At 49.7% G+C, this 23224-nt stretch overlaps 1 protein-coding gene and 1 long non-coding RNA gene across 2 annotated transcripts in view; one reads left to right on the top strand and one right to left on the bottom strand.

The window, feature by feature from the left end:
* The window catches only part of mgst2 (microsomal glutathione S-transferase 2), a 65460-nt gene extending 65140 nt beyond the window's left edge, over nt 1–320 (bottom strand). The window contains exon 1 of the mRNA XM_072495602.1: nt 165–320. Within this exon, the coding sequence (XP_072351703.1) occupies nt 165–222 (58 nt within the window). The 5' untranslated portion in view covers nt 223–320. The remainder of the gene's footprint in view (nt 1–164) is intronic.
* Nucleotides 124–21935, top strand: LOC140408427 (uncharacterized). The gene is made up of 2 exons (XR_011940106.1): nt 124–330; nt 21355–21935. It is a non-coding gene; the product is annotated as an uncharacterized lncRNA (long non-coding RNA).
* Nucleotides 21936–23224: the final 1289 nt, after the last annotated feature.

Below are 23224 nucleotides of genomic sequence, written 5' to 3'. Positions count from 1 at the left end.
GAATTTGTGAAGCACCCCCACCCACCCCGGTGACATAGTGAAAGCGAGGAAGGGAGAAAGTCCAACAGGACTTTTCATTTCAACAGGGCATTTCAGCTGGAACTAGCCAAACGGGGAGAACTCTCGTTACAAATCTACAAAAAACAAGAGAATCAATGTCTTACCCTGCTGAGCGGCAGATAGCAGAGAGACAGCGGCTAACAAGACACAATCTTTCGCCATGACTCCTGACTAAGCTGGAAAGAGTGACAACAACAGGGTCACACCTGGGGGACATGGCAGCTGTAGCACAGCCCCGCCCCATGGAGAAGCACGCACAGGTTCTTCCAGGTGAGTCAGGCGATCCTCTCAGCTTGATGGGGTCAGGAAAGGGGCTGTGTGTGTGAGACATATTCGCAAACAGCCATTTAATTCCATCACCTTAAATAGCCAACTCTCTGCAGAAAACCGGGATCTCCCGTTTCTCTATACAAACTCCCCCCCCCCCCCCCCTTCCAGATTTCCAAATGAATTTGATTTTCACAATGAGATAATATCCTTCTGAATAAAAAACACCCTCTTGGGAAAAGTCGCCGCTGGCTTCATATTTTGAATGGGGTAACAAGGTACGGTTCAGCAAATAAATATTTGGAGTGTTTCCGTTTTGCTCCGCTCTGAAGCTGCTTTATGAAGTTCACAGATAAGTGGCGGAATTTGAAGTGTAGATCTTTTTCACCCTAATAATAATAATCTTTACTGTCACAAGTAGGCTTACATTAACACTGCAATTAAGTTACTTTGAAAATCCCAAAATTGGAGATAAATTACAAACCTAAACCACTTTTACATTGATTCACATTTAAAGACTTTATTTTTTTTCAGAAAAAAAGTTCCGACTATTGACTGTCCAATTTTTTTTTGTCAGCAACAGCTGGTGAACGAGAGGCTCATTCTGCAAAATACATTCCACAGCAACACCTAGTGACTTACTGGCGAATTGCACCACATGAAGTCAGTCAGAAACAGGAAAACAACGCGTTCACCATCACTTATCAAGTCTTAAAAAGTCTCTTCTATGCTGAACACGGCATGGAGGGGGTGCCTGGCATGGCATAGAACAGCACAGGCCCTTCGGCCCACAATGTCGTGCCGACCATTTATCTTAATCTAAGATCAACCTAACCAACACCCCTTCAATTTACTGCTGTTCATGTGCCTGTGCAAGGGTCACTTATAAATGTCCCTAATGACTCTGACTCCACTACCTCTGCTGGCAGTGCATTCCACGCACCCACCACTCTCCGTGTAAAGAACCTACCCCTGACATCTTCCCTATATCTTCCTCCAATCACCTTAAAATTATGTCCCCTCATGACAACCATTTCCGCCCTGGGGAAAAGTCTCTGGCTATCCACTCTATCCATGCCTCTCATCACCTTGCACACCTCTATCAAGCCACCTCTCTTCCTTCTTCGCTCGAGTGAGAAAAGCCCTAGCTCCCTCAACCTTTCTTTGTAAGACATGCCTTCCAGTCCAGGCAGCATCCTGGTAAATCTCCTCTGCATCCTCTCCAGAGCATCCACATCCTTCCTATACTGAGGCGACCAGAACTGGACACAATGGGCGGGATTCTCCAATAATGGGGCGATGTCCCCACGCCAGCGTGAAAAGCGGTGCCAACCACTCCGGCGTCAACGGTCCCTGATAATGTGGAATGCTCCCCTTCCTAGGGGGCTAGATCGGCGCCGGAATGGTCCCCACCAGCTGGCGCAGAACGGCCGGCGTGATTCCGCGCATGCGCGGGGGTTCCCTTCTCCGTGCTCTAACCAGGGTTTTATAAAGTGTGGTCTAACCAGGGTTTTATAAAGCTGCAGCAAACCCTCGCGGCTCTTAAACTCAATCCCCCTGTTAATGAAAGACAACACACCATATGCCTTCTTAACAACCCTATCAACCTGGGTGGCAACTTTGAGGGATCCATGTACATGGACCCCCAAGATCCCTCTGTTCCTCCACACTTCCAAGAATCCTGCCTTTAACCCTGTATTCAGCATTCAAATTCGACCTTCTGAAATTACTTCACATTATCTAGGTTGAACTCCATCTGCCCAGCTCTGCATCCTGTCAATGTCCTGTTGTAACCTGCAACAGCCCTCAACACTTTCTACAACTCCTCCAACCTTCATGTCATCGGCAAACTTACTAACTCACTCTTCCGCTTCCTCATCCAAGTCATCTATAAAAAACACAAAGAGCAGAGGTCCCAGAACAGATCCCTGTGAGACACCACTGGTCACTGACCTCCAGGCGGAATACTTTCCATCCACTACCACTCGCTGTCTTCCTTCGGCCAGCCAATTCCGTATCCAGACATCCAAATTTCCCTGTATCTCATTTCCCTAACCTTCTGAATGAGCCTACCATGGGGAATCTTATCAAATGCCTTACTGAAATCCATATACACCACATCCACTGCCTGACCTTCATCAATGTGTCTCGTCACACCCTCAAAGAATTCAATGAGGCTTGTGAGGCAGGACCTGCCCCTCACAAAGCCATGCTGACTATCTTTAATCAAACTATGTTTTTCTAAATAATCATAAATCTTATCTCTCAGAATCTTTTCCAATATTTTGGGAAAAGTATAGATTATGAATCAGATATCTGCCCGCCCTTAAGCACCCTCTACTTACATCTTGTGCATTTTGCTTATTTTCCCCCGGCTTCAGTATATAGAAATAATTAACTTTCATATTTCTGTCTGTCTCTGTCCCTTTCTTTAACTCGTTCATTGATGCTGCAAAGACCAAGTGGAAAATGTGTTCTAAAACCTCTACCTGTGTCGATTTATCCTAAATAATCTGTCATTCATATGTTTTTAAAAATAAATTTAGAGTACCCAATTCATTTTTCCAATTAATGGACAATTTAGCATGGCCAATCCGCCTACCCTGCACACCTTTGGGTTGTGGGGGCGAAACCCACGCAAACACGGGGAGAATGTGCAAACTCCACACGGACGTGACCCAGAGTCGGGATCGAACCTGGGACCTCGGTGCCGCGAAGCAGCAGTGCTATCCACTGTGCCACCGGGCTGCCCCCCCCCCCCCATATGTTTTAATACACGTGCATGTATCAATTAGCTGCTGTATTTCGAATTGAGTAAGAGTCTGGGAAAGCAAGGCTTACTGAAATAATGTTTAAAAACTGAGATAGCAGAGAATCTTCGTGCTGCGTTTGCGATTTTTTGCTAATATTAGGAAAGTGGCTGGTTAAAGATCAGGTAACAATTTTTTTCCCATAGCTTGTGACCTTTTTGATAACAATTAGGTTAGAAAATTGTTTGCTCTGAAGGTTATGTGACTCCCAATGTGAAACAACTGATGATTCCGTTTGTTTAGAATATCGTTGAATAAGTAGACGTTCGGCAGTTTGTCATCGCCTTGGACCATGCTCATGGTTGCTGGGTGAAATAACTGGTTCTTGGTGAGCTACGTTGTAGCGCACAAAGACTCCGTGAGACGAATAGAGTGAAGTCGATGAGGCTTTATTAAGCGTGTCTGTTCCCCCGCAGCTCGATAGTAAACTGGCCTGCGGGGGAAGACTCCGGCTTCTTATACTTCGCCTTCAGGGCGGAGCTAGAGGTCAACGGCCAACCAGGACCCGGGATCTGTCAGCCAATGACATTAGGGCTTCCAGTCCCACATGACCCCCAATACATACTACCACATTCACCCCTTGTCAAAAATGAACCCGGCGGGGTGATGCTTCGTATGGTGGTAAGGGTTTACAGGGCTGGTCCTGGGAGGAAAAGGAAAAACATTCGCATGGCAATACAGTATTGTACAATTTTGTCCTGTTGCAACTATTTACAGAGGGTATGGGAAGAAAAGCAAAATGTTCTTGTGAAAGTCCATATTTAGTTTTAGATCGACGCCACGAGTCGGTCGGGTGGTCTGGTCGTCCGTGTCGATCGCCTCGGCCCCGGTGGTGGTGGTGCTTGTACCGTTGTCGTCGCCTCCAGGAGCCTTACGGTTTCAGCTTGGGCTTTATTCTTGGTCGGTGCTGAGGGGAGGGGGACCGATCCTCCTGGGAAGGGGGCGGTCGCGGGGTGCGGCGGTGGCAGGAAGGTGGGGGGTTGGGTTGATGATGTCGGGGGGGGGTGTGCGTGTTGCCGGCGGGCGCCAGATCCCGTAGGGAGACCGTGTCCTGTCGGCCGTCGGGGTACTCCACGTAGGCGTACTGGGGGTTCGCGTGGAGGAGGCGGACCCTTTCGACCAACGGGTCCGCCTTATGTGCCCGCACATGCTTTCGGAGCAGGATGGGTCCTGGGGCCGCCAGCCAGGTCGGCAGCGACGTTCCAGAGGAGGACCTCCTAGGGAAAACAAGGAGACGCTCATGAGGCGTTTGATTAGTGCTCGTACATAATAACGACCGGATGGAGTGGAGAGCGTCCGGGAGGACCTCCTGCCACCGTGAAACTGGGAGGTCCCTGGACCGTAGGGCCAGTAGGACGGCCTTCCAGACCGTGCCGTTCTCCCTCTCTACTTGCCCGTTCCCCCGGGGGTTGTAGCTGGTCGTCCTGCTTGAGGCTATGCCCTTGCTGAGCAGGAACTGGCGCAGCTCGTCACTCATGAAAGAGGACCCCCTGTCGCTGTGGACGTAAGCGGGGTAACCGAACAGTGTGAAGATGCTGTTCAGGGCTTTAATGACTGTGGCCGCGGTCATGTCAGAACAGGGAATGGCAAAAGGGAAGCGGGAGTATTCGTCCACCACATTAAGAAAATATGCGTTGCGGTCGGTGGAGGGGAGGGGCCCTTTGAAATCGAGACTGAGGCGTTCAAAGGGGCGGGAAGCCTTAATCAGGTGCGCTCCATCTGGCCTGAAAAAATGCGGCTTGCATTCCGCGCAGATGTGGCAGTCCCTTGTGACTGTACGGACCTCCTCTAAAGAGTATGGGAGATTGCGGGACTTGATGAAGTGGTAAAACTGAGTGACCCCCGGGTGGCAGAGGTCCTCGTGGAGGGTTTGGAGGCGGTTAATTTGTGCGTTGGCACATGTGCCGCGGGATAGGGCATCGGACGGCTCGTTCAGCTTTCCGGGACGATACAAAATCTCATAGTTGAAGGTGGAGAGCTCGATCCTCCACCTTAAGATTTTGTCGTTTTTGATTTTGCCCCGCTGTGCATTATCGAACATGAAGGCTACCAACCGTTGGTCCATGAGGAGAGTGAATCTCCTGCCGGCCAGGTAATGCCTCCAATGTCGCACAGCTTCCACTATGGCTTGGGCTTCCTTTTCTACTGAAGAGTGGCGGATTTCTGAGGCATGGAGGGTCCGGGAGAAAAAGGCCACTGGTCTGCCCGCTTGGTTAAGGGTGGCCGCTAGAGCTACGTCGGAGGCGTCGCTCTCGACCTGGAAGGGGAGGGACTCGTCGATGGCGCGCATCGTGGCCTTTGCGATATCCGCTTTGATGCGGCTGAAGGCCTGGCAAGCCTCTGTCGACAGAGGGAAGGTCGTGGTCTGTATTAGGGGGCGGGCCTTGTCTGCGTACTGGGGGACCCACTGGGCGTAGTATGAAAAGAACCCCAAGCAGCGTTTCAGGGCTTTTGGGCAGTGCGGGAGGGGAAATTCCATGAGTGCGCGCATACGTTCGGGGTCGGGGCCTATTATCCCATTGCGCACTACGTAGCCCAGAATGGCTAGCCGATCGGTGCTAAAAACGCACTTGTCCTCGTTGTACGTGAGGTTCAAGGCTTTGGCGGTCTGGAGGAATTTTTGGAGGTTGGCGTCGTGGTCCTGCTGATCGTGGCCGCAGATGGTTACATTGTCGAGATACGGGAATGTGGCCCGCAACCCATGTTGATCAACCATTCGGTCCATCTCCCGTTGGAAGACCGAGACCCCGTTTGTGACGCCAAAAGGGACCCGTAGGAAATGGTATAATCGCCCGTCTGCCTCGAAGGCTGTGTACTTGCGGTCACTTGGGCGGATGGGGAGCTGATGGTAGGCGGACTTGAGGTCCACGGTGGAGAAGACTTTATATTGGGCAATCCGGTTGACCATGTCGGATATGCGGGGGAGAGGGTACGCGTCTAGTTGTGTGTACCTGTTGATGGTCTGGCTATAGTCAATGACCATCCTTTGTTTCTCCCGTCTTCACTACTACCACCTGCGCTCTCCAGGGACTATTGCTGGCCTGGATTATGCCCTCCTTTAGTAGCCGCTGGACTTCGGACCGAATGAAGGTCCGGTCCTGGGCGCTGTACCGTCTGCTCCTAGTGGCGACGGGTTTGCAATCCGGGGTGAGGTTCGCAAACAAGGACGGGGGTTGCACCTTGAGGGTTGCGAGGCCGCAGATAGTGAGTGGGGGTATTGGGCCGCCGAATTTGAACGTAAGGCTCTGTAGATTGCATTGGAAATCTAATCCCAGCAAGGTGGGGGCACAGAGTTGGGGAAGGACGTTTAGTTTGTAGTTTTTGAACTCCCTCCCCTGCACCGTTAGGGTAACTATGCAGAATCCCTGGATCTGTACGGAGTGGGATCCTGCAGCTAGGGAAATCTTTTGTGTGCTGGGATAGGTGGTCAAGGAACAGCGTCTTACCGTGTTGGGGTGTATAAAGCTCTCCGTGCTCCCGGAGTCGACTAGGCATGGCGTCTCGTGGCCGTTTATTAGCACCGTTGTCGTCGTCGTCTGGAGTGTCCGGGGCCGAGCTTGATCGAGCGTGATTGAAGCGAGACGTGGTTGTAGTAGTGGAGTGGGGTCCGTTGTTGCCGTCCAAGATGGCGTCGGGGATGGACAAAATGGCCGCCCCCATACATCGCACGTGGCTGGGGGGTCACAAGATGGCGGTGGGGGTGGACAAAATGGCCGCCCCCACGCGTCGTACAGGTCTGGGGCGGTCCAAGATGGCGGCGCCCCTCCTCCCCTCGTGGTGGCCGGGACCCAAAATGGCGGCGTCTGCGGGTCGCACATGGTGTGCTGGGGGGGCTGGGGAGCGCTAGGACTGCGAGCGCTAGGACCGCGAGCGCTAGGACCGCGCGGAGCTCCCTCACCGGGGACAGCGGTGGTCGGGGCCCAAGTAGGTGGCGCCGGTGGGTCGGGCGCGGGGTGGGGGTTAGGGTGGCGTAAGGGACGCGCAAAACTCCCTCCTCTCCGTGGAGAGTGTTGGCCGGGACCCAAAGCGGTAGCGCCGGCGGCGGGTCATACATGGGCTGCGGGGAGGGGGGTTGGGGAGCGTAGGTGGCGTGCAGAGCTCCCAGTTCTCCCGGGACCGCGGTGGTCGGGACCCAGAGCGGCTGCGCCTGCGGGTCGTACATGGTGTGCTGGGGGGGGTTGGGGCGCGAAAACTGCTTGCAGGGCTCCCTGTGCTCCCGGGACAGTGGCGACCTCGCGGGACCGGCACACAACCGCATAATGGCCCTTTTTCCCGCAGCTTTTGCAGATAGCTGCGCGGGCCGGGCAGCGCTTTGGGGGGTGTTTCGCCTGGCCGCAGAAATAACAGCGGGCGCCCCTGGTGCGACTCGGCGTTTGGACCGCGCAAGCCTGTGGGGTGTCCGGGGGGGGTAGGGGGTTTGCCGCGACGGGTACGTACAGGGCCCAATGGGTCGCCGCGCGGTTGGGGCCGTAGGCGCGGGTATTACGCGCGGCCACGTCTAGGGAGGCTGCTAGGGCCCGTGCCTCTGAGAGTCCTAGCGACTCTTTTTCTAGAAGTCTTTGGCGGATTTGGGAGGATTGCATACCTGCCACAAAAGCATCGCGCATTAACATGTCCGTGTGTTCGTTTGCGTTCACCGACGGGCAGCTACAGGCTCGTCCCAAAATCAGCAGCGCGGCATAGAACTCGTCCATCGATTCTCCGGGAGCTTGCCGTCTCGTTGCGAGCTGGTAGCGAGCGTAGATTTGGTTAATTGGGCGGACATAGAGACTTTTCAGTGCTGCGAACGCCGTCTGGAAATTCTCCGAGTCTTCGATGAGGGAGAAAATCTCCGTGCTCACCCTTGAGTGCAGGACCTGCAGTTTTTGGTCTTCTGAGACCCGGTCGGTGGTCGTTCTGAGGTAGGCCTCGAAGCAAGTCTGCCAGTGCTTGAAGGCTGCTGTCGCGTTCACTGCGTGGGGGCTGATCCTCAGGCATTCCGGAATGATCCTGAGCTCCATAGTCCTTTTTAGGCACGCTTAATAAATTGTAGCGCACAAAGACTCCGTGAGGCGAATAGAGTGAAGTCGATGAGGCTTTATTAAGCGTGTCTGTTCCCCCGCAGCTCGATAGTAAACTGGCCTGCGGGGGAAGACTCCGGCTTCTTATACTCCGCCTTCAGGGCGGAGCTAGAGGTCAACGGCCAACCAGGACCCGGGATCTGTCAGCCAATGACATTAGGGCTTCCAGTCCCACATGACCCCCAATACATACTACCACATACGTCTATTGTGATAAAAGTGCACGGAGACTGGGACAGAGGCAGGCAGATATAGGAGAAGGTTGGCCAAGCCTCAAAACCTCCTACTCTAGGGAGGGGGGAGGAATAGCCTGGGGGAAGATCTTGGCTAAGACCTTTCAGCCATGGTGAACTGAGGGGAAAGGAATTGTATAGAATAGTGGCGACTAGGGTATTTTCACAGTTACTTCATTGCAGTGTTAATGTAAGCCTACTTATGACAATAATAAAGATTATTATTATTCCCAACCTTTTTATATGTCATGGCACACCTTCTGCTTTTAAAAAAAAAAAAAAAATTGAGGTACACCTCCTATTTCCTCTGTCTTCTTCCCTTACTGTGAACTTTGTTTTTCTCCCTGTCCTCTCCTTTTTTAATTATCTCTCCCTGTCCCTCTCACTTCTCCCAGGGTTTTGGCACCCTTTTTTGAATTTTTGCTTTTTGTGCAGGCGCATGGGACCTTTGTCTTCAGCTCCAAGTCCCGTTGATCATGCACTTGGGCCTGACCAACTGTAGCCACCTAAATTGGCCAACTCCCAATTTAAAATGGCGAACGGCAAAGGCTGATGGGAAAGTCAGCCAACACAGACAGAAACCAGCAGCTGCAGGTTTGCTGTGTATTTACCTCTGCAAAGGCCAGACAACATCGATACCAGCGACCATCAGCATAACAAAGTAGCAGCCATCTGCATACTGATGAGCAATCCCCGGGAACAATAAGTAACATTTTGGACACACAAAGCAAAGCCAGACTCCGCGGCGCCAGCACGAGCCTACACAAAAGGAGGTGACCGAGCACCTCAAGACCGCCCATCGATCAGGGAACCGCTCCAGTATTGGAGAAAATTGAACCAAGCGATTGGGACAAAGTCCAATCACTTGGGACCAGGTACAGGGTCCGCCCCGAAAGGCGGAAAGCCCCTGGGGACTATAAGAGTTGAGCCCCAAGTTCAAATCGCTCTATTCATGCTCTCTCTTCAGTGCCCTTCACCTCTTCTTCCTGTCCGGGTCACCCAGCAACACGAACCAACATTGACCGTGACCGGTGCAGTGATCGCCAAAAGCCCGTAAGTCTTAATTCAACGCTCGCTACGAGATAGGCGCTCCTAGCTACCAATCCGTACCAACTTCGAATCCCGCAGACTCAGAACCCGAACGAAAGGCCATTTGTTCCCCTGACCTGGTGGGCCAGTCCGAAGTTAAGTATATGCCTGTTAGTTGGAGAAGTAGCTTAGACGTAGAATTTGTGCATGAGTAGCGATTACTGTGTATAATAAATGTGCTTTGATTTAAATCTTACTAATAGGTGTATTGGGTCATTGATCATTACTCGGACTTGAACCTCGTGGCGGTATCATAAAGATACCTGGCGACTCGAAAGCAAAGGTAATAAAACAGAGCAATTGAACCAAGGAGAAAGTTAGCAACATTATTTGGCGACATCTGACGGGACCCGATCTAGAAGTGGAAAACCACTCCGGGAGAACCCAGAATTTGAATTAGAGATCCAATTGGAAACAGAAAACCACAAGTGTTCAAGCAGTTCTGATCAATACTCATAATTCGGGAGTGTGTGTATGCATGCGTAACTAACAGGGCTATAAGGTAAAACTGTCGGAAGTTTGTATATCGGAAAGTAGCAAAAGCCATACCCATATTTGCAGCACCGCCTTAATACCCCTGTCCCAAATTTGAAGAGCAGCATTCGGATCGGAAAGATGGCAATGCAGGCAATGCAACGCCTCATGAACCCAGAGGAATTTGCGGTCGCAGCGACCAGCAGCAGTAGAGTGGGACAATGTCCCATTTGGGAGGAAGAAATCAGGAAGTACCTCAAAGGGAAAGGATGGCCCCTTTGGAGCGAATTCTGTAACAACGAGGAATCAGGCCCCAGGAGTATAGGACATACTTGGTGAACCTGAGCGAGATCTGCAAAAAGAGCTTAGGAAAAGCTCGCAAGCCGATGGCAATCGTGTCCTGCTTGGCAAAATTGCGAGGCACAGAGGAGGTCGTCAGGACACTCCGGAAAGAAGTAGAGGGCATACATCGAATAAGTAAGGTCGATGTAAGCGAGGTAGAAAGAGAGAAATTAGAATTGAGGAGGAAATTGGCAGCAAAAGATGGAGAGGTGGAGGATGCCAAAAGGGCTCAACAGTTTTGTCTGGCGCACTTAAGCAGCTTCCAGTCTCAATATGAAAAGGCCTATCAGGACACGCAATGTGCAGTCCTGGTACGTGAAGAAACAGAAAAGCAGGTAGAAGCATTGCAGAGACAGTGCAGCGACCTAAAGGCAGCGTTAAGAGCACTCCATGCTGCCACCACAGAGCAAAGACAAAGCACGCTAGATCACGCAAAGTGCCGGATGCAGATTGCAGAGCTGCAATCGCTGCTTTCAGTTCAGAAAGGATTCCAGGAAACCGTTGGACCAAAATTAGATCAGGACGACGGCCCTGATTGGGAAGAATTAAATGAGACAGCGCAGAGATATGTTCAGGGAATATGTGCGCAGGGAAAGCCACAAAAGAGGAAAGCGCCCCAACCCCCCACAGAGCAGATAGTTCAGGCTCCAATGAACCCAGTCACCACCCACCGCATAGCCACATCGGACGATGCAGAATTTCTATACTCCACCCCCTTAACAGTGAACCAACTACGGGACGCGTGCGATAAGATCACACCGTTCCTCCCACCTCAGACCCCCACCATTTCTTTGCCACAGTAAAGCATCAGGCGACCATGTACGGCCTGGATGAGCGAGAGCATGTAAAGCTCACAGTTTTAAGTTTAGACCCTTCAGTAGCAGCAGCCCTTCCCGACCCACAGAATGTAGGAGGAGGCACCCTTGCAGAAATGCATACCGCGATCCTGATGCGATTGGGTATAACCAGGGTGACCCCGTAGATGGCCTCAACAACTGCAGGCAAAAGAAATCCGAGCACCCCACAGCAGGAGGGTCCCGCACCACAATAAATTCCTCCACCCAGTTTCAAAAAGACACGTGGCCCACTACAGCCACTATCACCCTCAGCGGCTTTACAGACCACTCACAGCAGGGACACATCACAGCCCCTGTACCCATTCAAATCGGTACTATCACCACCAAGCACCCCGTAGTTTTAGTTGACCTGCACCACACAGCAGAACACATTCTGGGAATCGATTTCATGAATTCCCATAATCTTTCATTTGATCCAGTCAACCAGTGTGTCTGGAAGATGGCAAAATCCGCAAGAGCCTCGCAACGCACAACATAGGAGAATACGCGAACAAAATTAGCGCCCTAGGCGAATTTCGGTTCAACCCGACCACACTTAGCACGGACAAGCAGGTTAGGGCAGTTCTGCAAAAGAACAGGGCAGCATTCGCGACCCACAAGCACAACTGTGGACGGATGACTGGCTCCGTACAAATAACAGGACCTGACCCTAGACCCCAAAACCAATATGGATTTCCCCAAGAGGCAGAGGGAGAAATCTCCAAGGTAATTAAAAATCTTATTAGAGCAGGGCGTACTTAGATCAGTAGCCTCTACTAATAATGCCCCGATTTGGCCCGCGAGAAAGCCCGATGGATCATGGCGACTGACCATCAATTACCGGGAACTCAACAAAATCACCCCTTCAGCAGCCCCCACAGTAGCAACAAGTCCCGAGACCATGCTCAAGCAGGGACTCAATTCCCGCTACTTCACGGTTTTGGACATCAGTAATGGATTCTGGTCCATTCCATTGGCAAAGGCGTGCCAGTACAAATTTGCCTTCACCTTTAAAGCACGGCAATACACGTGGACATGCCTGCCACAAGGATTCCACAACTCCCCCTCCATTTTCCACCGACAGCTGGCAAATGGTTCAATCAAATTTTCTCGCCCCGAATGTCTGGTACAGTATGTAGACGGCCTACTACTGCAGACAGACACCAAGGAAGAGCACATTGAGCTTCTGTCCGAACTCCTGGAACTCTTACACTCAATCGGTTGTAACGTCAACCCCAAAAAGGCCCAGATTTTGGAAGATAAGGTGATATATTTGGGAACAATTATCACACATGGTAAACGCGAGATCGAGCAGAAAAGGATTGACTCGATTGCTAAATTGCCCCTTCCCCAGAACGTTTCAGCCCTCCGGTCGTTTTTAGGACTGGTTGGCTACTGCCAAAACCACATTGATGGTTTCGCCAGCAAGGCAGCACCCCTCTCAGACCTCCTAAAGAAAGGAGCCCCCTGGGAATGGCTTCCGCAGCATATGGATGCTGTGGATGCAATGAAGCAATCACTCATAGCAGCCCCCGCACTACAAGTTCCAGACCCGCTTTCCCCTTACGCCATAGAGGTAGCGATCACAGACCGCAACCTTTCAGCCGTGCTCCTCCAGGAACGGCACGACCAGTTCAGGCCCGTAGCTTACGCCTCCAGAATTTTAGATGCTGTGGAGCAGGGATTTTCAGCCTGTGAGAGGCACCTGCTCGCAGTTTTTTAGGCGGTTCAGCACTTTTCGTATATTACCGGACTGAACCCCATCACAATTCTCACAGAACACACCCCACCCAACGTTTACTGGACGGACGACTCAAGGACGGTACAGTAAGCCAGATTAGAGCAGCTAGATGGACCCTTCTCTTGCAGGGACGGGACATCACTGTTAAACGGACAAAGACGTACACCTTTTTGGCTGACAACTTACAGTACCCCAGAACCCCCCATGAATGTGAAATTATCTCTCCACACCACAACACAGGCCCCTTTATTGCGAAAATACCCTCCAGAAAGATAGGTAGTTCAACCCAGAGCCCCCAGCACACAGGCACGTGTGAGCCCATAAAGATCTATGTGGATGGATCTTCCACAGTATTGGATGGGAAGCGCATAACAGGTTGCGATATTTATGTCGAGGACGTGCAGGGACGCGCCCTAGAGGAAATATCGTTAAAACTTCCAGGCCACTTAGGCACGCAGGCAGCAGAGCTTGCGGCCATCGCATATATAGTGGAACACCCAGATTCCTTCCCCACCCCAGCAGACATATACTCGGACAGCCTCTATGTCTGCAACAGCATCACGGAATTCCTGCCCCTGTGGAAAGCAAGAGGATTTGTTTCCGCAGACGGAAAACCCCTCCCCTCAGCACCATTGCACCGTCACATTTTAGAGAGCGCACAGAACAGGACTTTTGGGACAGTCAAAGTCCGAAGTCATCATTGTTTCCCTCCCCCCCCCCTGGAAATGTGAAAACCGACGCACTGGCTAAAGCAGGTTCCAGGCATGGATATTTTTGGACACCCCCCAAAAGCGCACCAGTGAATGCAGTTCAGGTCTCACAGACTAGGATCGAGGATCTAGTGGAGGCCCAGAAGCAGGACAGCAATCTCGGGGAGATTGTAAAAGGAAACTATCCAGCATCCTATGAGAGATTTGCTCTGACCACGAATGACGGTGTCGTGTTACAAGACACCCTTTATGTGGTTCTTGAACAGGACAAGAATCAACTGATTTGTTTGTTCCATGATGGTCATGGACATCAGGGAATCGATCCCACTACAGCCCACCTAGTAATGGTTAATCACTACATCGAGAATTGTCTTCTCTGCGCCCGGAATAATCCGGACAGATATGCCAAAGAGGCTGAGCTTAGTCACACCCGACCCATTAATGGCCCCTGGACTAACCTCCAGATTGATTTTATAGGACCATTGCCCCCTTGCAGGAATGGCTATGACTATGTACTCGTGGTGATATACATGTTTACGAAATGGGTGGAAGCATTCCCAGCCAGAACAACCACTGCAAAAACCACATCCAAGATTTTGACCCACCACATCTTTACAAGATGGGGACTCCCCCGCAGCATTGAATCTGACCAAGGTTCCCATTTTACGGGACATGTCATGCAGAACGTCCTCACGATATTTGGCATCACCCAAAAATTCCACATAGCATACCACCCACAGTCGAGTGGTATCGTGGAGCGCATGAATCGGACCCTAAAATCCACCCTCAGAAAAATGGTCTAGCAAAACAACACCACGTGGGATTCAGTCCTCCCTTTTGCGCTGATGTTTTTGCGTAATACAATTTTACCTTCCACAGGTTACACCCCACATACCCTCATGACCGGACGCCCCATGAAAGGCACAGAATATTTATTAGGTTTAGACTTGACCAGCCCTGAAGTGACGGCCCTCACACACGAGAAAGCAGTAGAGCAATTAGTGGAAAATGTTAAAACGGCTCAGCTAGCAGCCGCAGTAAAATTGGGCACACGAAAGAAACAGAGCAAGGCTTGTTTCAACAAGACAGTGGATGCGACTGAGTACAGTATAGGACAACAAGTCATGCTCTCCGTATACAACCCCAGCACATTCCTGTCACCAAAGTACTCGGGTCCGTACTCCATTGCGGACAAAGTAAGCCCTTCCGTATACAAGATAAAGTATCCCAACGGTAAGGCTACGTGGTTCCATATCAACCAGCTGAAGGCATATGGAACACAGTCTAACCACTCACAGCATGTCATGCTCGACGCAGCACACCACACCCCGCCCACAGCCAACGTAACCCTACCATCCCCCAACACGCCCAGCCCAGCCACGGACTCAACCCCGACTCCACCCCCGAAATATACACTCTGCCCCGGAATGCCCACCGACTGCAGCAGCAGAGACAGCGACTGTGACTCGGACGATAGCCACAGCATGCCTCCCTACTATCCCCATGCAACAGGACCCACACCCAGCGAATCCGACTACAATCCGAGTGATCCCTTCATGATCACTTTCCTAAACAAACCCCACCACCGACCACCGAACTACCATGATGACCCCGATTCCGTCCCCACACAACTAGACACCAACTATTGGCACAGAGACAACTCGTTCAGACTCGTCCGAAACGACGAGAGCGATCCAAAATCACACCATGCAGCCCTATCAACCTTAATACATTCAAGAGTTTGGCACCCGGGAGAAGATGATGACCTTGAGTCTGACTCCCAAAACGAGAACCCCTTCGCGACCCTGTTCGCAACTGATAACTGAGGTGTCCAGATGATGTTTTAAAAGGAACCGCTTGGGAGAAACGGTGTCCTTTCTGATGGAACCTGAAGCATGTTTTATGTTGTTTGTACTGTTTGTTAAACGTTGTATGTCAGACTGAAAAAAAATGTTTCCACGGCCCCACGCCTTTTCGGCCGAAACCTCTGAGGACGTGCCCACAGAGACTTGCTACTGTCCCAGACGCCAGTTCAGCGGAACTTGTCTGTCGACAGATACCACACGCCCGTTCATAACTGCCCTTCTGGTTCGAGGGAAGGCCCACTACGGCAGCCCCACCACGATGACTACATTTCCTGCCCGTTCTTGTCGGTTGCTCAGGCAGTGGAGAAACTGCTTGGGACCCGCCCTGCCTGGGAACCCCCCCTCTGGTCAGCTACGCTCGGGTAGGAGAGATACGGCATTGGTAGCTATCCTACCCGGGGACTCCATCCAACTCTTGGCCATCGCGGCCCAAACGCACCTCATTTTGGAAATTTTAGTTCAAAAAGCTTTGTTTTGTTTCAGGTAACCCTTAGGTTGCCAACCACATGCTATTTACATCCTGAAACATTTGGATGGTAAATCGCACAGTCTGCGAGACGGCTCGCACTGGTTCATTATTTGAAAGTGTGTCTTGTCCTAAAATTTGGTTTTTGGAAAAAAAATGAGGGAGTCAAACATAGTGACCAATTATAAAGGGAGTAATTGGCACTAAAGGACAGACAGACTATCGTACGAGATGTTACACCAAGATAGTTACAGACACTATGCTTGTTTCCACAGAACGCCAGAAGCTCCAGGACCGGAGAAGAAAAGAAAAGAGAAGAGCCATGAGGACTTCCTTCACATGGTTCAGCATCATGATAATGGACATTTGGTTGCGAGTGAACGCGAACCCCATGACCTCAAGCCCCCCCAGCCGTTAATGTTTCACTTCCCCACATAACCCAGAGCCCAGTCACCAGCGACACCACACCATCTTGGTGTGCCAGGTTTATAACCTTGCACTCCCTGTCCTATGTAATAGAATCCTTGCTGGCATTGGCGATACTCTGCTGCATCGTGCAGACTATGCGTCTAAGAAAATGGAGAAGGAGAGCCTACCGCGCTCGCACCCCGGTATTTAGGATCAGATCCCCTATCTCCGGATACGACCAGACCCCCGACCCCCGTGATCTATAATAAAGAGCATTCACTTGCGGTTTTATTGTAAATAAAGAAATGTAAAGAAATGTTCATGAGCAATCGTACGATCCTGAGCTTGACTGCCAAGCCAGGAAAAATGTGTATAACTGCTATGATTTTGTTTGTATGGTTGAGTAAGTTAGAGTGATGAAATGTTTAAGTGAGAATAGTGTATTAAGGATAGTTAGGGGTTCCCAATTTTTTTGTTTTGTAATGCATGTCCCTGTTTGACATAGCACCCCTTAGAATTGTCAGTTAAAAAAATTTTTGCATAGTTATAGTCAGTGTAGAGGCCATGAAAGAAGTGTTCCCCAGGTCAGGGAATGGAAAGCAACGTAGTTATGTGATCCTTCACGTTCCGTGTTAGGATCACAAGGAGAGAGTGTAGGCACCTAAATTGGCCAACTCCCGATTTAAAATGGCGAACGGCAAAGGCTGATGGGAAAGTCAGCCAAAATAGACAGAAACCAGCAACTGCAGGTTCGTTGTGTATTTACCTCTGCAAAGGCCAGACAACATCGATACCAGCGACCATCAGCATAACAAAGTAGCAGCCACCTGCATACTGATGAAAAATCCCCGGGAACAATAAGTAACATTCTGGACACAAAGCAAAGCCAGACTCCCCGGCGCCAGCAGGAGCCAACACAAAGGAGGTGAGCGAGCACCTCAAGATCAGGGAACCGCTCCAATATTGAAGAAAATCGAACCAAGCGATTGGGACAAAGTCCAATCACTTGGGACCAGGTACAGGGTCCGCCCCGAAAGGCGGAAAGCCCCTGGGGACTATAAGAGTTGAGCCCCAAGTTCAAATCGCTCTCTTCACTCTCTCTCTTCAGCGCTCTTCACCTCTCCTTCCTGCCCGGGTTACCCAGCAACACGAACCAACATTGACCGTGACCGGTGCAGTGATCGCCGAAAGCCCGTAAGTCTTAATTCAATGCTCGCTAGGAGTTAGGCGCTCCTAGCTACCAATCCGTACCAACTTCGAATCCCGCAGACTCAGAACCCGAACGAAAGGCCATTTGTTCCCCTGACCTGGTGGGCCAGTCCGAAGTTACGCATAGGCCTGTTAGTTGGAGAAGTTGCTTAGACGTAGAATTTGTGCATGAGTAGCGATTACTGTGTATAATAAATGTGCTTTGATTTAAATCTTACTAATCGGTGTATTGGGTCATTGATCATGACTCGGACTTGAACCTCGTGGCGGTATAAAGATACCTGGCGACTCGAGAGCAAAGGTAATAAAACAGAGCAATTGAACCAAGGAGAAAGTTAGCAACACAACATAAAAAATGTAATCCGGGCATATGCAGCTCTTTCCCAGACGGCACGTGCATGGGAGGCCGGAGATGCCAACCACAGAGCTGAAGAGGAAGATTAGTTTAAGTTTAATTACATGAGATTTGAATAATTTTAAATCTTCTTTTCACTGCACATTTGGAGGGAGGAGGATCCTCATTGCACACCGCGGCACACTGGTTGGGAACCACTGGTATAGAACCCCCTCTGACTGTGTGTCTCATTAAACAGAGAATATTACATCTATCACAATTTTATGGAAGCACCTCAGATCTATGTAGACAATTTAAATACATGTGCACCATTTGTAATGACCATTTGGAAATGTATTCTTTTGGCTGCACTGAAGCACCTCCTCAACAATGGTCTGTAACTTCCGATTTTGTAAGAGGTATGTGTGAACTTACCTGCGCTCTGATAATGCATCCAACCTTCCTTTCTCTGCGGCAGCCTGGGGTCTCCAGCGCCCCGCTGTACAGGCTCCAGCACGGCACAGAAGGAGTGCAGCCCCACATCCTTATGACACGGCCAGCTTGGGAATGTGCATTGAAGGCAGGCATTTAAACAATAGATTTAGATAGAATATAACAGATAACTTTCGTCACAAATGTTTTGAAGGTAAAACTTTTTTTAACAGTTCTTTTAAACGGGCATTATTATTGTTAATTATTTTAAAGTAATTTTTGTTTTTTTAATAAATGGTGATTATTTATAAGTGTTTTAAATCTGTGAAACTATTTCAATCTGCACTATTTTATTGTATAACTTTACATGTGGCATGCTTAATATTCATATGTTTTCATTTAGATTACGGTCGTAAGATTTTGAAAGCGCCCCAAGGCTTTTTGCTGTCACTGTCCTTGTAACATCTGATTTTTTTTAAAAACTTGTGTTTATAGAATTATTGCAGTGCAGAAGAAAACCATTCGGCCCATCACGCCTGCACTGACAATCCGAAAGAGCATCCTAGGCCCATGCCCTATCCCCAGAGCCCCACCTAACCTTTGCACACTCAGGGGAAATTTAGCACGGCCAAGCCATTTAACCTGTACATCTTTGGACTGTGGGAGAAAACCAAAGCACCCGGAGGAAATGGCTGTGGTATGGTGCACAGTGATTAGCACTGCTGCCTCAGAGCGCCACGGACCCGGGTTCAATTTCAGCCTTGGGTGACGGTGTGGAATTTGCACTTTCTCCCCGTGTCTGCGTGGGATTTCTCTGGCTGCTCTGGTTTCCTCCCACAGTCCAAAGATTTGCAAGGTAGGTGGATTGGCCAAACTAAGTTGCTTCTTTGTGTCCAGGGCTGTGCCGGTTCAGTTCTGGGGGTAGGGTAGGGCAGGGGTATGGACCCAGGTAGGGTACTCTTTCAGTGAGTCGGTGCAGCCTTTATGGGCTGAATGGCCTCCTTCTGCACTGTAGGAATTCTCTGGTTCTATTCCATGATTCTGGGAAACCCATGCAGATAAGGGCAGACAAACACCACGCAGTCACCCAAGGTCCGAATTGAGCATGGGTCCCCGGTGTTGTGAGGCAACAGTTCTAACTAGTGCACTACCATGTTACCGTTTAAATGTGTTTCTGCCTTATTTACGTCAATTATCTTATTCAATTTTAATTACCTCAATTAAATGTTGTGTTCTGATGTTTCAGTAAGACATTTGTAGAAGCTTGTAAATTTTAATGTAAAACATTTGTTAACAAAAATAATTTTATAAATACAAAACTTTGAAACCAGTTAAGATTTAACTTAATGTTTAACTTTATCAGCTGAACAGTGACATAAAACTACCTCACATTTTTTAATATAAATTTAGAGTACCCAATTATTTTTTCCGATTAAGGGGCAATTTAGCATGGCCAATCCACCTACCCTGCACATCTTTGGGGTGTGGGGGCGAAACCCACGCAAACACAGGGAGAATGTGCAAACTTCACACGGACAGTGACCCAGAGCCGGGATCGAACCTGAGACCTCGGCGCCATGGGATGGCAGTGCTAACCACTGCGCCACCAAGCTGCCCAAACTACCTCAACTGTAACAAATTTCTTACAATAAAATATATTTTCTCAAACGCAACAGTTCTGTCTATTTGTGAAGGGGAGGGAGTGAAGAGTGGGGAAGGGGAGGCTTTTGACAATTGTTAATTGATAAGTTCAGAGTCCGAAAGAAGCGGCTGTTGAAGCGCAGTGTCCTGGCACACATCTCCTCTGACATCATTTTGAGATGTCCTTTGGCAGTACACTCTTAGGGATGAATGATTGATTCACTGCAATACCTGTCAGACAGATAGTTCACATTAGCTTACAAGAGGGTTTTGACAATTGTTAATTGACAAGTTCAATGTCTGAAAGCAGCAGCTGCTGAAGCGCAGTGTCCTGGCACACATCTCCTCTGACATCATTTTGGGATGTCCTTTGGCAGTTCACTCTTAGAGGTGGATGATTGATTCGCTGCAATACCTGTCGGACAGACAGTTCACATTAGCTTACAGGAGACTTGCATATATCAACTGAGACATTAAACTTTGTTAGATCATTTGAAATAATCACTGAGGCTTCTAAGGATGAACTCTTAAACAACACAGCTTAAAGTACATTGCAAAATCCAAATGTACTTTAGCCCTGAATAAGTTGGGAGGACAGGCGTGCTAACATTAGTGTCCTTAAAGGTGTCAATAGCACCAGTATCAAGGCCATAATCATCTGAAACCAACTCTGTTGGGCCACCCATATGCTTAGGATATCAGGTTCCCTACTGGCAAAGCAAATCTCCTTCACCAGCTCAAGGAAGGATCCTGAGCAAGAGGAGGACAAAGAAAGCTCTTCAAAGATACCTTGTTGTCTTACCTCAATAAATGGAACATGGACCTCAATGCTGGGGAGATCTTTGCTCAGAAGAGACCTACTTGGAGGTGTTTTGTTATGCTCTTGTCGTAGCATAAGCTGCTTCCTTGATGTGCACTCTGACAAAGGAAGGTTCAGACTTGGAGATAGCTTTAACATGTTTATTAAACTATTAACAATTCTCCTACTTGGATTTGACGCTACTGTCAATCCTGCTCTAGCTACTCAGACTGACGAACCAGTCTGCTACAATCCACGTGGTGGGGGTGATGTTCAATCAACCCTGTGTCTGACGAACCAGTCTGCTACAATCCACGTGGTGGGGGTGATGTTCAATCAACCCTGTGTCTGTACTCAGAGTGTCTCCACTGGAAAGAGACTGAGCATGTGTGATGTGTCCTTTTATATGGGTTGGTGTAATGTCCTCCTGTTGTGTCACCTCTGTGTGTATCGTGACTGCCCATTGGTCGTGTCCTATCTTACTGACCTATTAGTTGACTGTGTGTCATGTCTCTGGTGTTCCCCCTAGTGTCTAGCTAGGTGTAGCGTATGTACATTAACCCTTTGTGTACTTACAGTGATGTATATCACCACAGGAGGAACCTCCTGATTGGAGGGTCACAATTCTTTGTGAACACCCAATGGCAAGAGGAGACCCGGAAAGGCGCCTGAGAAAAGAATACCCACGATTTAGCATCAAGGACGATGCTACCTTTTGGAAATTCCTGCCAAGTGAGTGATTGAAGATACGGCTCTAGGATCAGGCTCATCAGCCACGCAAATACCCACAGAATCTGCAGCCAGTAACACGGAGTATGTTAGGTGTGTCATGATATTCAGGTAAACATCATGGTGCAAACATACATACATACTGATGGACAGATCAACGGACCAATCAATACACACACAACACCACAGCCAATCACAGGCAAGAGCATACACACTACAAAACGGGGAACACGACACTTCCCGCTCATTCCAGCAGGAGACAGCTCAGGGCACAGAGCTCACAGCAAGCCACTCAGACATCCACCATGTGCTGAGTGCCACTCCAAGATAGTGTTAGGGATAGGTCCACAGTTTCAAGGGTAATGAACGAACCACAGTAACCAGTTTACCATTGTAAATATTGATAGTAATAAAACTGAGTTGTACCATCCGCAGCCGTGTTGGTTCGTCTGTGTAGCAGAGCACCCAACACGACAAGATGGACAATCATATCCGTTAGCGAATGATCATCGCATTCTATCCATTATAGTTTCTTTAATGGAATTGACATCCATATGACAAACCAAATTTCTAAAATAATTCTTTCACCTTCTGTGATTTCAAACTCACTTTATACAGTAAAGTACCTTTTTAATGGAATCAACAGCCTCATGACAAACCAAAGTTTAAAAAAAAATCTTCCTTTCATTTTAAACATATTTATAAATGCTAAACACTAATAATATAAAACATTAACTTGCCAAACGATACCGATGTTTTCTGCCTCTGCTAGACTGAAACATTTCCGTGTAAATAAAAAGGTGTAAAAACTCACCAAAAATCAGGGTAAGTGACCCAAGTTGGCGCTGCAGCTGGACTTTTAATTCAGCAGTGCAGGGCTTCAAGCAGTCAAAAAAAAAATTCCGGGAGTTTAAACGCCGTGCGCTTCCAGCGCGTGTGCCTGAAAGCCCGCATTTCCGGGTTGCCCTGTCGCGCATGTGCGGTGCACCAGCAACTCAAGTCGCAAATGATGCAGGAGGTTACGGACCATGATGTATGTAGAGAACCTGAATATTATTGCACTTTATGTGATGGCCATTTTGAAAAGTTTGTAATGTTCTTTCAGATATTTTACGAATAATGTTTATATTTTCAAAAGGTATCTGCACAGAGGAACTGACCAGGATGGATTGGTCACCTGTTCCTCAAGGAAACCAGGCAACTAAAGCACAGGGGGCGGGATTCTCCACTCCCGCGGCGAAGTGCCCACGCCGTCGAGGTTCACGATGGCGCGAAACGGCCCCGATCCCGACCGATTCAGGCCCCGACAATGGGCTAGGATCGGGGCCGCGTCATTTACACGCACCAGGCCTTGTCGCCGTGTAAAGGCCGCGCCGCATAGATGACGCGGCCGGCGCCGCATAACTGGCGTCACCCGCGCATGCATGGGTTGGCCGGCGCCAACCCGCGCATGCGTGGTTGCCGTCCTCTCTGAGTTCGCCCCGCAAGAAGATGGCGGACGGATCTTGCGGGGCCGCGGAAGGAAGGAGGTCCTCCTTCAGAGAGGACGGCCCGACGATCGGTGGGCACCGATCGCGGGCCATCCCACATTTGAGGTACCCCCCGGTGCAGGATCCCCCCTCGACCCCCCCCCCCCCCCCCCCGGCAGGCCGCCCCCCCCCCCCCAGCGTTCCCGCGGTGTTCCCGACGGCAGCGACCAAGTGTGGACGGCGCCGGGGG

The sequence above is a fragment of the Scyliorhinus torazame genome, chromosome 3, assembly GCF_047496885.1.
Source record: "Scyliorhinus torazame isolate Kashiwa2021f chromosome 3, sScyTor2.1, whole genome shotgun sequence".
Lineage (NCBI taxonomy): Eukaryota > Metazoa > Chordata > Chondrichthyes > Carcharhiniformes > Scyliorhinidae > Scyliorhinus > Scyliorhinus torazame.
Note: the sequence above shows the minus strand (reverse complement) of the source record. Positions and strands in the feature narration are given on the sequence as shown.